Source organism: Choloepus didactylus, chromosome 15 (genome assembly GCF_015220235.1).
Source record: "Choloepus didactylus isolate mChoDid1 chromosome 15, mChoDid1.pri, whole genome shotgun sequence".
In the NCBI taxonomy this organism is placed as follows: domain Eukaryota; kingdom Metazoa; phylum Chordata; class Mammalia; order Pilosa; family Megalonychidae; genus Choloepus; species Choloepus didactylus.
The window spans coordinates 12,854,459-12,870,084 of NC_051321.1; the positions used below are offsets into that span (position 1 = coordinate 12,854,459).

At 39.9% G+C, this 15,626-nt stretch overlaps 1 protein-coding gene across 7 annotated transcripts in view; it reads right to left on the minus strand.

Moving 5' to 3' along the window:
- Positions 1–15,626, minus strand: part of PLPP4 (phospholipid phosphatase 4) — a 154,160-nt gene that overhangs the window by 60,715 nt on the left and 77,819 nt on the right. For 3 of the 7 annotated variants that reach the window (XM_037804581.1, XM_037804580.1, XM_037804582.1), the window contains exon 5: positions 15,150–15,274. The exons of 2 other annotated variants lie outside the window; for them this stretch is intronic. In XM_037804581.1, the coding sequence (XP_037660509.1) occupies positions 15,150–15,274 (125 nt within the window). The remainder of the gene's footprint in view (positions 1–15,149; positions 15,275–15,626) is intronic. 2 more of the 7 variants (XM_037804584.1, XM_037804585.1) reach the window with 1 other exon arrangement.

Consider the following 15,626-nt stretch of genomic DNA (forward strand, 5'->3'; position numbering starts at 1 on the left):
ATCATTGAGTGGGGTGGAAGTGGGTAGAGAAACAAAGGAAACAAGGAGGTGAGAATATTGTACTTACATGACAGGATTCATTAGATATTCTTTTTTCTGAAATTTTTTATAATAAAAAGTTTAGAAAGAAATAAAGAAATAGGAAGGAAGGAAGGAAGGAAGGAAGGGAGGGAGGGACATTAGGCTTTAATTATAACTTTTGATCTAACCCACAGAAATTGAATACCAAGCCAAGTCTTTTAGGAAGAATAATTGAATTAAACTATCCATTTCTAAAATAATATATTTATTTCAACCAGGAACTTGGCAAGTAGATGAATTTAGCATGTGAGTGGTCAGTTTTCTCCCATATATTTGCCTGATTGCCCTAGAACAGGGTTTCTCAGTCTCCACATTTTGGGCAGGATAATCCTGGGTCCTAGGTGGGGGTGTCCTGTGCACTGGGGGGCGTCTCGCAGCAGCTCTAGCCTCCAGGCATTAGAGCCAGTAGTATCTTGCCCCCACCCCACCCCCCCTCGCAACGTGAAAACCAAAACTGTCTCCAGACATAGGCACATGCCCCCTGGGGGGCAAAACTGCCCCAGATGAGAACCACTGCCCTGGAATATGCATTCTTAACAGGGGCACTATTACCCTAGGGGGTGAAAATTGGTTCTTGGGGGATGAACTCTTAGGTATCACAATGGTTTGTGGCATTCCCAAGGGCCACATTTGCATAAAGAGATATATAATATATTATGGTAGTGAAATTTCATGAGAGTTGGAGGGTGGGCAGGGAGAAATTAGGAAACAAACATCCAAAAAGTCCCCATGGTGGAACTTCCGGGGAAGATGGCAGAGTAGGGAGCTCCAGGACTCAGTCCTTCCACCAAAACACCTATTAAACAGACAGGAACTGTCTGAAACAACTGTTCTGAAACCCCAGAGGCCAGAAGAACACTGCACAGCACCCATGGAAGAGCAGGAGGAAGAGACTGATAAATTACAGTAAAGAACTGTAAACTGTTCTCTCTGCACAGCAGCTACAGGTGCCCACCGCCCACCCTCACTGCGGCCCGCAGGAGTCCAGTCCCCAGCTAGCTACTGGTGATGGAAAGGGACATAAAAACCCTCCTCCCCAAGAACAGGAGGGGCCATGGCTGATCACTGATCGCAGCTTTTGATTAGCAAATTTTGATCACTGAATCCGGGCTCTGAGGGCAGCTGTTGTTTCAACTGACCCTGTACAAAGGCAGCTGCAGCAGCCATCATTTCAACCCCACCTGGACAGGGGCAGAGGCAGTGGAGATTTAAAGACACAGCGCTTCCTCAGGGCTGTGGGGGACAGTTAGCTGAAGGACTGCATTTGCTAAGCAGGTCAGGAAAGCTCATAAAAAACTATAGAGGGAGACAATGTGGGACAAAGACCTGCTAGCTTCAAATACCTGGGAGAGGGAGGTCTATCTCCTGAGAAGCAGAAGGGACCACTAAACTGATGTAAACAGGAGAACTCCAAAACAACTAATATTGCAAAAGTCCAAGACAAGACAGAGGCCCAGAAAGACCAGGAAGATCCTGTACACTGCATTTGCCTTGGGCAGATCTTCTGGATAGGGGTGCTGAAGCTCAAGAAAAATCTGTCTTATCACCAGCTGGTTACAAAACCAAGAAATAGACATCCCAGGGAGTAAATCCCAGAGTTAATATATTAAAATATTAAAATGTACAGTGTGCAACAAAAGAATAGAAGATAAACAAGAAATGATGGAAGGATAAAAACACAGAAAACACCAACAAAAAAGACAAGAATGTGCACATAGCAAAAAAAGTCTTCCAAAAAAAAAAATCTTAAGAATTCTCAAGGAGATTATGGGAAGTACAGAAAACAATGAATGAGCAGTATGAGAAACTTAGTATAGAGAGAGAAATTTTAAAAGGAACTGAACTACTGTAGTTAAAGATCAAAATAAATGAAATGAAAAATACCCAGAAGGGTTTCAAAAATAGATTGGAGCTGGCAGAAGAAAGAATCAGTGAATTTGAAAACAAGACATTTGAAATGAGTCCAGCTGAGGAGAAGAAAGCAAAAAGAATTATTAAAAGTGTAAAGAGCCTAAGACAGCTACGGAACACCATCAAGCACACAAGTATACACATTATGGGACTCCCAGAAGGAGAAGAAAGAGAGAAAGGGGCAGAAGAATAGTCAAAGAAATGACAGAGAACCCCCCAAACCTAGCAAAACATGGGAATATGCACATCCCAGAAGCTCAGAGAACACCAAACAGGGTGAACATGAAGCAAAATACACCCCATCATATATTGATAACACTATTGAATGCAAAGGACAAGGAGAGATTTCTGAAAGCTATGAGAAAAGCGATGTGTTACATACAAGGGAGTCCCAATTAGATTGAGTTACAACTTCTCATCAGAAACCATGGAGGCAAGAAGGCAGTGGGTTGAAAAACAATTCCCAGACAAGAATTTCATATCCAGTGAGACTCTCTTTCAAAAATGAGGGAGAGATTAAGACATTCTCAGATAATCAAAAGCTGAGGGAATTCATCACCACTAGACCTGCCCTGCAAGCAATGCTAAAAGAAGTTATTCAGACTGAAAGGAAGAGACAGGAGACAGTGGTTCAAAGCAGCATAAAGAAATAAAGACCTGCAGTAAAGGTAACCATTTGGGTAACTATAAATGCCAGTATTATTGTATTGCATTTTGGTTTGTAACACCATTTCTTACTTCCTACAGGTGCTAAAATGCAAATGCATAAAAAGTAATGACAAGTCTAGGTTTTTGGACATACAATGTACAAAGATATGTAGTAACAAGTTAAAAAAAATGTTGGGGTAATAAAGGAGTATAGGAAAAACATATGTACATGCTATTGAAGTTTAGCTGGTAGCAAACCAAATATAATTTTTATATATTTAGGATGTTAAATTTTAACCCCATGATAGCCAAAGAAAAACAGACAAAAAATATATCCAAGTAGAAATGAGAAGGCACTCAATATGGTACAAAACAAAAAAGCAAATACATATAAATGTAGGCTTTAATGGAAGTGAGGGACAAAAAAGGTATAAGACTTACAAAGGCTAAATAGCAACATGGCAGAAGAAACTACTCTATTATCAGTACCGACTTTAAATGTAAACGGATTAAACTCTCCAGTCAAAAGGCAGAGATTGGCAGAATGGACAAAAAAGCATGACCCAACCATATGCTGTCTACAAGAGACTTACTTTAAAGTTAAAGATCCAAGTAAGTTGAGGGTGAAAGTAAGAGAAAAACTATACCATGCAAGTAGTAACCAAAAGAGAGCCAGAGTGGCTGTATTAATATTGAATAAAAAAGACTTTAAGTCAAAAACAGTTACAAGGGACAAAGATGGTCATTACAAACTGATAAAGGGACATTCAACAAGAAGATGTAACAATTATAAATATATATGCAACTAACAGCAGAGCCCCAAAATGTATGAAGCAAATACTGACAGATTTGAAGGGAGAAATTGATGGTTCTACATTAATAGTAGGAGACTTTAACACACTTCTCTCAATAATGGATAGAACATCTAGTCAGAAGACCAATAAGGAAGTACAGGACTTGAATGATACACTAAACCAACTAGACCTAACAGACATATATAGAAAATTACATGCAATGAAAACAGAATACACATTCTTCTTGAGTGCATATGGATCATTATCCAGGATTGACCATACGTTGGGTCACAAAACAAGACTCAGTAAATTAAAAAAATATTGAAATCATACAGTATACATTTTCCAACCACAATGGAATGAAGATAGAAATCAACAACAGAGGGAGAAAGGGAAAATTCACAAATTTGTGGAAATTAAACAACATACACTTGAACAACCAATGGATTAAAGAGGAAATCACAAGGGAAATTAGGAAAAATCTTGAGGTGAATGAAAATACAACATACCAACACTTATGGGATGCAGCAAAGAGAGTGCTGAGAGGGAAATTTGTAACTCTAAATGCTTACATTAAAAAAGAAGAAAGACTTCAAATCAGAGACTTAACCTCAAAACTGGAAGAACTAGAAAAAGAAGTGAGTAGAAGGAAGGAAATAACACAGATCAGAGCAGAGATAAGTGAAATAGAAAACAAAACAAACAAACAAAAAAATAGAAAATAGAATCATCAAAACTGAAAGTTGGTTCTTTGAAAAGATCAATAAAATCGACCATTCTTTAGCTAGACTGACAGAGAAAAAAGAGAGGGGACACAAATAATGAAAATCAGAAATGGAAAAGGGTATATTACTACCAACCCCACTGAAATAAAAAGGACTATAAGAGGCTACTATGAACAAATGTATGCCCATAAATTAGATAATCTAGATGAAATGGACAAATTCTTAGAAATATACATTGACTCAAGAAGAAACAGAAGATATCAACAAACCAATTACTAGTAAGAGATCGAATCAGTAATCAAAAACCTGCCAACAAGGAAAAGCCCCAGGCCAGGTGGCTTCACAGGGGAATTCTACCAAACATTTCAAGAAGATTTAATTCCAATTCTGTTGAAACGCTTCCAAAAAAATTGAAGAGCAGGGAACATTCCCTAACTCATTCTAAAAGGCCAACATCACCCTTATACCGGAGCTGGATAAAGATACCACAAGAAAAGAAAACTACAGACCAATATCTTTTATGAATATAGATGAAAAATCCTCAGCAAAATACTAGCAAACAGAATTCAACAGCATTTTAATAGAATTATACACCATGATCAAGTAGGATTTATCCCTGGTATGCAAGGTTGTTTCAACATAAGAAAATCAATTAATGTAACATATCACATTAAAAGAATGAAGGAAAAACCCACATGCTCACTCATCTCAACTGATACAGAAAAGGCATCTGACAAAATACAGAACCCTTTTTCTTGATAAAAACACTTAGAACACTAGGAATAGAAGGAAACTTCCTCAACATGATAAAGGGCATAATATGAAAAGCCCACAGTTAACACTCTACCTTAATGGTGAAAGACTGAAAGCTTTCCCTCTGAGATTAGGAACAAGATAAGGATGCCCATTGTCACCACTGTTATTCAACATTGTACTGAAAGTTCCTGCCAGAACAATTAGGCAAGAAAAAGAAATAAAAGGCACCCAAATTGGAAAGGAAGAAGTAAAATTTGCTGATGATATGATCCTATATACAGAAACCCCTGAAAATCTACAACAAAGCTCCTAGATCTAATAAATGAATTCAACAAAGACAAATACACAAAAATCAGAAGTGTTTCTATACACAAGCAGTGAACAATGAGACGATGAAATCATGGAAAAAAATTTCATTCACAACAGCAACTAAAACAATCAAATATATAGGAATAAATTTAACCAAGGATGTAAATAACCAATACACAGAAAACTACAAAACATTGCTAAAAGAAATCAAACAAGACCTAAATGAATGGAAGGCTATTCCATGTTTATGGATTCAAAGACTAAATATCGTTAAGATGTCAAAACTACCCATAGCAATTTATAGCTTCAATGAAATCCCAATTAAAATGCAACAACCTTCTTTGCAGAAATGGAAAAGCCAACCATCAAATTTACATGGAAGGGTAAAAGGCCCCAAATAGCTAATCCAATCTTAAAAAAGAGAATGAAGTTAAAGCACTCACACTTCAGGATCTTAAAACTTATTACAAAGCCACAGTAATCAAAACAGCATGGTACTGGCGCAAGAACAGACATATGGACCAATGAAATAGAATTGAGAGCTTAGAAATCAACCATTAACATTTCTGGTCAACTGATTTTTGACAAGGTGGCAAAGGCCATTCAGTTGTGAAAGAATAGTCTTTTAAACAAATGGTGCTGGTAAAACTGGATCGCCATTTGCAAAAAAAAAAAAAAAGGAGGACCCCTATCTCATGCCTTATACAAAACTCAACTCAAAATGAATCAAAGACCTTAATATAAGAGGCAGAACTGTTAAATTCCTATAGGAAAACAGGGAAGTATCTTCAGGACCCTGTGTTAGGCAATGGTTTCTTAGACTTTACACCTAAAGCACAAGCAACAAAAGAAAAAAACAGATAAATGGGACCTCATCAAAATTAAAAACTTTTGTACATCAGAGGACTTTATCATGAAAGTAAAATAACAACCTACTCAATGGGAGAAATATACTTGGAAACCACATATCTGATAAAGGATTAATATCCAGAATATATAAAGGATATATTTAACTTAAAATGATAAACAACCCAATTTAAAAACGGGCAAAAGACTTGAATAGACACCTCTCTAAAGAAGATATATAAATGGCCAGAAAGCACATGAAAAGATGCTCAACATCATCAGCCATCAGGGAAATGCAAGCCAAAACCACAATGAGAAACCATTTCACACCCATTAGAAAAACTGCTATTAAAAAAAAAAAAAAGAAAAAAAAACAGAAAATAACAAATGTTGCAGAGGATACGGAGAAACAGGAACACTCAGTCATTGGTGGCAATGTAAAATGATGCAGCCGCCTGGAAGACTGTCTGGCAGTTCCTCAGAATGCTAAGTATAGAACTACCATATGACCCGGCAATCCCACTACTAGGTATATACCCTAAAGAACTGAAAACAGGGACTTGAACAGATATTTGTACATACAGATGTTAAGGCCATAAAGGGTCCAAGGTAACACATCAGCAATCAAATACCTTCACTGGAGGATGGCCAGTGGTGTCCGGAAAACCTCTGTTAGCTGGGAAGGCACGTGGCTGCCATCTGCTCCAAAGTTCTGGTTTCAAAATGGATTTCTCCCAGGACATTCCTCTCTAGGCTGCAGATCCTCAAAAATGTCACTCTTAGTTGCACTTGGGATATTTGTCCTCTCTCAGCTTCTCCGGAGGAAGAGTCTGCTTTCAACGACTGTCTTCAAACTGTCTCTCATCTGCAGCTCCTGTGCTTTCTTCCAAGTGTCCCTCTTGGCTGTAGCTCCTCTTCAAAGTGTTACTCTCAGCTGCACTGAATTCCCTCTGCCTGTCAGCTCATTTATATGGCTCCACTGATCAAGGCCCACCCTGAAGGGGTGGGGCCATGCCTCCATGGAAATATCTCATCAGAGTTAATCACCCACAGTTGGGTGGGGCAGATTCCCATGCAAACAACCTAATTCAAATGTTCCAGCTTAATTCCCAGTAATATGTCTGCCCCACAAGATTGCATCAAAGAATATGGCTTTTTCTGGGGGACATAATACATTCAAACCAGCACAAGCGGTATTCACAACTGCCAAAAGATGGAAACAACCCAAGTGTCCATCAACCTATAAATGGATAAATAAAATGTGGTATATACATACAGTGGAATATTATTCAGCCATAAAAAAAGAATGAAGTCCTGATACATGGGACAACCTGGATGAACCATGAAGACATCAAGTTGAGTGAAATAAACTAGACATGAAAGTACAAATATTGTATGATATTTGAAACAATTAGAATAAAAAAACTCATAGAGTCAGAATCTAGAACACAGATTTACAGGGGAGGGTTGAGTACAGGAAATGAGAAGTTAAGGCTTAAAATATATAGGGCTCCTATTTGGAATTCTGAAAGTGTTTTGGTAATGAATGGTGGTAATGGTAACATAACATTGTGACATAATTAATGGTACTGAAATACATATTTGAAAATGATTAAAAGGGGGAAACGTTAGATTGTATATATGGTAACAGAATAAAATTAAAAAAAAAAAATCCATGGACTACACTACATAAACAGTGAATTCTAAGTTAAACCATGGACTTCAATTAATAGTACAATAATAAAAACATGCTATCATCAATTGTAACAAATGCTCCACACCAGTGCAAGGTATTAATAATATGGTGGTATATGGGAATCCTGAATTTTATGCATGACTCTTCTGTAATCCCACCACTTCTCTAATAAAAATAAATAAAATAAAAATTAAGTTTTAAAAGCAATTTTATTGAGATACAGTCACACACCATGCAATATATCCAAAGTATACCATCAGTGGCTCACAGTATCATCACATAGTTGTGTATTCATCATCACAAATATTTTAGAACATTCTCAATGTTCAAAAAAAAAACAATAAAAGAAAAAAAGAAAAAAGGAAATCCAAAACATCCCCTACTCTATCCCTTATCCCTCCCCCCCTCCAATATTGCTGATCCCTAGTATTGGTGTGATACATTTGTTACTGTTGATGAAAGAATATTAAGATATTACTGTTAATTATAGTCCATAGTTTGAAATAGGCACCTTTTTCCCATATAGCACTCCATTGTTAATGCCTTGTAATAGTGTGATACATTTTTCTAGTTCATGAAATAACTTTTTAATATTTACACTGTTAATCACAGTCATCATCCACCACAAGATTCACTGTCTTATACAGTTCCATGTTTTAATGTCTAGCTTTCCCTCTGGTGTCATACATGACTCTCAACTTCCCCTTTCAACCACATGCAACACAATTCAGCACTGTTAATTACAATTACAATGATGTGCTACCATCTTCTCTATCCATTTCCAAACATTTAAATTCAACCTAGTTAAAAATTCTGCACATATTAAGCAACCACTCCCCATTCTCTAGCCTCATTCTATCTCCTGATAACCTATATTCTAGATTTTACGTCTAGGAATTTACATATTATAATTGGTTCATATTTGTGAGATCATACAATATTTGTCCTTTTGTGTCTGGCTTATTTCACTCAACATAATGTACTCAAAGTTCATTCAGGTTGTCCCATGTATCAGGACTTCATTTCTTCTTCCTGCTGAATAATATTCTATAGTATGCGTTCTGGTTTGCTAATGCTGCCATTATGCAAAATACCAGAAATGAATTGGCTTTTATAAAGGGGGTTTATTCGGTTACAAATTTACAGTCTGAAGGCCATGAAAATGTCCAAATTAAGACATCAACACAAGTATACCTTCACTGAAGGAAGGCCAATGGTGTCCAGAAAACCTGTTAGCTGGGAAGGCATGTGGCTGGCATCTGCTGATCCCAGGTTGTGTATCAGCTCCCTTTCAGCTCCTGTGCATTCTTCAGATGTTCCTCTTGGGGGCATTTTGTTCTCTCTTAGCTTCTCCAAAGTGTCAGCAAAAGTCTGCTTTCGATGGTCATCTCCAAAATGTCTCTCTTGGCTGTAGCACCTCCTTCTGTCTGTGAACACTTTTATAGGACTCCAGTGATTTAATTAAGACCCACCCTAATGGGTGGGGTAACACCTCCCTAGAAACTAGTCTGTCCCACAGTTGACTGAGTCACATCTCCATGGAAACATTCAATCAAAGGATTCCAACCTAATCAACATTAATATATCTGCCTCACAAGATTTCATCAAAGAACATGGCGTTTTGGGGGACATAATACACCCAAACCAGCACAGTATGTATACACTGTATTTTGTTTATCTATTCATTGATTGATGGACACTTGGGTTGTTTCCATCTTTTGGCAATTGTGAATAATGCCACTATGAACACAGTTGTGTAAATGTCTGCATCCCTGCTTTCAGTTCTTTTGGGGTTGCCAGATCGTAAGGCAACTCTATACTTAGCCTTCTGAGGAAACACCAAACCGTCTACACCATGTTACATTCCCACTGGCAGTAAGTGTTCTTATTCCTCCACATCCTGTTTGTTTGTTTTTTTAACAGCAACCATTTAAAAAAATTCCAAATCACAACAAAAAAGGCTCCATGGTGATGGGGTGGGGGTGGAGGTGGGCCATGATAATGAGGAAAACAGTTAGGAACCACCAGCCTAGAAGGAGGCTTGATTCTGCCTTTAAGCAATCGTCCCCTCCAAGGCTTTAACATTCTGAAAGCAAGGCTTCCCAGTATTCAATCAGGGTCTTCATTTGGATACGGAAGATGAAGCAAAATACGCACAGTTGCTTCTGAGAACCTCTGAAACTATCTTGGAAGCTTGAGATAAAAGATAACAAAATTTTAGGGAAAAAGCTATGAGGGCCTCTTGCCAAGTTTGCCGATGCCCCTTGAAACAACAGTAAACCTGGAAACTTTCCTTTTTAATTACAAGAGAACCCACAGAAGTCGAACCAACTTCAGACAAATGATCACCAATTGTCCTGGTTGAACCAATGACCCAAGCAGCTCATGCCATTTTGTATAATTTTTAAAAGAAGATGTGGTACTTTTCAAGCTTCCTGTCTACAAGCAAAACCCCCTGATAGCAATTTTATTTCATTAAATGATGCAAAACAAATGAATCTTGCAATTTCCTCTGCTCTCTTGTTTTCTGTTTCTTAATTCAAAGGCCTGTCTCTCAGGACCAGCTGGCTTATCATACTGAACATTCGTGCTTGATGGAGTTAAACCTGGCTGGTTAGCATAGATGACATCTTGTGATAATTTCTTGATTCATAGTTAAAACCCATTTAGATTCTTTCAGTAAAAGCGACTCCCCAAGGCCCTCAGCCTGCAAAGACCTTGCTAATCTTAAGAATTCTGACATCAAAACTAACACTGAGGCTGAACAGGAACTGTCTAACAAATGATACCTCTGCAATGATGGTTCTAGAGCATTTTGATGTTATTCCTGGCTTTAAATGATAGGGGAAGGAGGGAATAACAGGAACACAAATTCCACCGTAAATCAACTAGAAGCACCTCAACTCCACACCATAAAATATGACGATGGAAAGCAGGTGGCCGAGAGGTTACTGACACCCAGAGCAGAGGAAGGATAACTGCACATGCCTGAAGATGGTGATGCTGGTGAGGAGCCAGCTGATTCACCCTGGAATTGGAGGCCCCAGACATGCAGAAGGTAAGGGGGAGACACTGGCTGGCAACAGAGAAGTAGGTGGAAAGTCCATGTAAAGGCTGCTGAGCTCCCCAGGTCTGCACCCTGTCCTGCAAACCAGGAAATGGCTCCCCTCCCCAACTCTAGAAGAAGATAGAAGGTTTAATCATCTGAGGCTCTGGATTTGGGAAAAGTAGACAAGTAGAGGGAAGGGCTGAGTAACAAGCCTGAAAACAGGGAGATTAAGTGAAAGTCTGCAAACTGACCTATGAGAACCCGAGCCCTCTCTGCACAACTCCAGAATACCAGGCTTATCTTCACCAGGAAGGAGCCTGGAGGAGTCTCCTGGGGGAATCAAATAGCCTCAGAGCAAAGGCCAATGCAAACGCTGGGGATCAGCCAAGGAAAAGCCCAGCTCTCTGCCCAATCCCCCTTCAGTGAAGCCCAGTTAATGGGCTGCACCCAGTTAGCCTTAGTGCTTTAATCTGGAATAAGAGTATGTGGGCAAAGATCACCAGATGTTTAGGAAAAGCTTCCATCACAAAAGGTAGATAGCAAAACACATAAATAAAGAGAAGGGAGTGAGCAGATGAAACTTGCAAATAGGATAGGTAAGCAATATTGCACCCTGGGGGGGGGGGGACAAGATGTTATTATTTTTTAAAAAAATCAGGGTTCAAGAAAGACCTCTTTGAAATTGAAAATATGAAAATCATAATGAAAATTCAGTAGGTAGATAAAATTAAAAAACTCTCCCAAGAGAGGAACAAAAAAGACAAAGAGACAGATGATAGGAAAGAAAGGATAATAAAAAGATGAAATCGATCCAGGAGATTCAACATCTGCCTAACAGGTGTTCCAAACAGAAAACAATGAGAATATAGAAGGGCAATACATGAAGTTCCAGATTAAAAGGACCCTCTGAATGACCAGAAGAATGAATACAAAAAAAGAATCCCAGTAAGGCGTGTCATGGTGAACTTTCAGATGACCAGAGGTAGTGAAAGAACCCCATAGGCTGCAGAGGAAGAAAGAAAGAAAAAAAAAAAAAAAAAAGAAAAGAAAAGAAAACAAAGGATGGTCTGCCTCAAGACTTCTCTCAAGCACACCGTATAAACTTGAATTCTACATACAAATGATCGTCAACCTAGTACTCTACACCCACGTAGGCTTCCTATGAGCCACAATAAGAAACCCGGACATGGATATGGCAGCACCCTTCAAGCCAACTACTGACCTGTCAGAAAAAAGGGAACAAGGACAAATGTGAATAGCATCATCAAAGCCTAGAGGCTGGGTGAGATTCCGTGTCTGCCAAGTAGTGAAAATCGTTAACATTTAAGTAGCATCTTAAGCAAAAGATAGTAATAGCCTCTGTCAGAAGGCTTGTCCAGCACAGATTGGATGTCAGCCACACATATGACAAGGCATTTGATGGGGAGCCCTAAAGAAATTGCATTTGTGTAGTGGGAAAGGGTAGTGGGGTGTGTATCAAAAATAAACATTTCTTTTAAGGTTTTGGCCCCTAATCTCTCTGGACAAGCAATCTGCCAACTGGTATTCACATGAGAACTATTTCCTTCCCAAGTTCAAAGGCAAGAGTAGATATTGAATTGCCGGTCAACCATTTGCAAGGCCAGAACTAAGGTTTTCCTATAGGGTTTCATTTCTCTCTGCTTTAAAATTTTGAAGCATCTTAAAACACAGCACCAAGTATCCTGGAGAACAGAACATGTCCTACAAAACAGAGAACTCCAGTGACCCTACAAGGATATAGATGGACAGCAGATGGGAGCAGACTTTAGGTGAATATTCCATTTACTCTAAACTCTGCCAGTTTGGGAATCTCTGACAAAACAGACGCAATGACTCAATATAGCAAAAATTCCTTCGCCAGACATTCCATCTCCTCCAAAACAGATACAAACTTAAATGTGGATTCATAGGCATAAAAAAAAAAAAAAAAAAAAAAAAAAATGGAGAGGAAGTGATTCCAAATGGATGTTCTGTCATAAAGTATCTGGAATGACTGAAGCTTCCCAGAGAACCTGGAGCCCTATATCTTCACACTTTGCCCTGCCCCTCACCACATGGAACCTCAGCGGGCATTTTAAAGAAGCCTGAACCCAGTAACATGCTTTCTCTCAATCTCCCCCCTCAGGACTCTAAAGCCAAATCCTTCCCACTAAACGTTAAGTGTTCAGTCTAAATCTACTAGGGCAGCCATAGCAGATCACCACACATTTGGTGGCTTACAAAAACAGAAATTTACTCTCTCACAGTTCCAGTGGCTAGTCTTCTTTGAGATCCAGGTGTCAATAGAGCCGCATGCCCTCCAAAGGCTCCAGGGGAGGAGCCTTTCTGGCCTCTCCCAGCATCTGGTGGCCCCAGGTGTTCTTGGCAGGTGGCCCCATCACATCCACCTCCACCTCTGTCTTCCCAGGGCTCTCTTCCGAGTCTCTGCGTCTCGAAGAGCTCTCTGCCTGTGGCAGCACAGCTCCCACGTCTGTCTCTATCCCCACACGGGGCTTCATCTGGCTTCTCCCCAGTGCCTGAGTGTGTCAAATCCCCTCCTTTCTCTTGCAAGGACACCTCCTATTGGATTGAGGGCCCACCTGGAAATTCCAGGATCATCTCATTTTGAGACCCTTAACATAATTACATCTGCAGAGATCATTTTTCCAATAAGGCCATGTGTACAGGTACTGGGGGTTAGGACATTTCTTTTGGAAGGACACTATTCAACCCATTACAGTCCCCAAAAAGCTAGAAGAAAAAATAGGTTATTTATTTAAATTAATATGGACTGTGAATGGTTAATTGTACTTAACCGTTGAAAGTGCGAAGACACTATCCTATCAGAAGCTGGCATGAAGATCAGCCGGGTAACTCTGGATGAGTTACTGAGTCTGTCTGAGCCTCAGCATCCTTGGGTGCAAAGTGGAAACAACCCTCTAAGGCGTGGGCTGTTGTGCAGTTAACAGTGGTGCTCCTACAGTGGCTGGCACCCCAAGATCTTGTTAGAGACAGGCCCTTGTCTCCAACAACCACCCCAGGAAAGAGCATCCAGTTATTCCTTGATCCAGCCATTACTGGGATGTGTCTTAGGAATTTAGAAGATTAAGGAATAGCTTGCAAAACGTAAAGAGCAACGAAACCTACGGGGAATCAAAGACTGGATCATGAGGGCAGCCTGTCTGCTCCCGAGTGGCCACCTGGGACCATGGTTCATCTCTCGTTATCTCAAGAAAGACCAACCCAAACACACAGTCTGCTTCTGGCTGTGGGCTCCCCAGGGCATAGGCTGGGTTACTTATTTTTGTGTCCCCAATACCTGGCAGAGTGCCCAATACCTAAGACACTCAGTAAACACTTATGGATTAAATGAAGATATGAACTGGAATACTCTAGAACCTTCAGCTCTGGTAATAACTAATAATATGAATAACTACTGTTTATTTAAAGTCTATTATACACCAGGCATGAGATTAAATGCTTTTACACACACTGAGAGTATTAAATAAGATAATGCACTTAAATATTTTGGCACAGAAGATGCTCCAGAAGTGTTAGTGATCATCATCATTTGCTTTGTTCCTCATCCTAACCTGTAATGGAGGCTTTAATATTCCCATTTCACACAGGAGGACTAAGACACAGAGAGATTAAGTCACAGAGTTAATGTGTGGCAGAGCCAGGATTTGAACCCACATTTGTCACCTTCAAAGACCTATGTTCTTTCCACTATACCACGCTGCCCCTGATTCATATTAGTGAGTCTTTGCTTTAAGGCTGGCCCCGGCACACATATCCAAAATCTAAAATCAAACTACAGATGATAGCTCATATAGATGAGAGATAGGTAGATAAAGACGGATGATACAGCACACTACATGTATACACACACACTTTCTGTGTGTGTGTGTGTGCATATACATGTGTGTATGTATATTACCTTAATTGAAGGAATAAACCTTAAATACCTTAATTGAAGGAATAAACTTGAAAGAAACTAAAATGAAAAATCTAAAGTGTCAGGGAACAAGGGTAAATTCCCTTGCAGTGTTCAAGATCCTGAACTGCACTGCCAAGGGGTGAAGTGTCACGTCACGCTCTGCCGAGCTCACAAAAGCGACATATACAATGTTCCGTCAACTTCAGAGCTTCATCCCCAGCTTATTACCTCCTGGTGAATATCATGACTCTAAGCCAGCCACTCTACAGGGAGGAAAAATGCACTGTACTTAGCATTCACGTACCAGCACTTTTCTCTCCAAGTAAACTCCCCAAGAAAGTGATCAGAAAACATGACATGGGGGATTGAAGAGTGTCCCAGCCACGGAACTTACAGGAGGAGTGGATGCTGGGGAAGCTTTTGCGGCCCTCGGACACCAGATCGGGGTCACCTGTGCAGTGCATTTCCGAGTTCATCACTCCATCTGGAAAGCAGCGGTAAAAGAAATCGGGGCGAGGTCTACAAAAGACACCATGGACATTTTCAATATAAAATGCGGCCATCACAAATGAACCCCAAGCTGACCTCCACCATTCCCTGCTGCCCCAGCCACTTCTTCAAACCTCCTCTGCTCTCAAAAGAGGGGTTCCCCTGGAGCACCCTAGACACGGTGGTCTTGGAAAAAGCCCAGGCTTTGGGTTCTGAAGGATCTGAATTGGAACGCCAGTTCTGCCACTTCCTAGTTTTATGACCTTGGGAAGGTCACTTAGCCTCCCCTAGCCTCAGTTTCAGCGTCTGTAAAAGGGGAAAATCAATATCTACCCAAGGTGAGGTCCTGAGGATTAAGTGAGATGCTATGGGAGGTACCTAA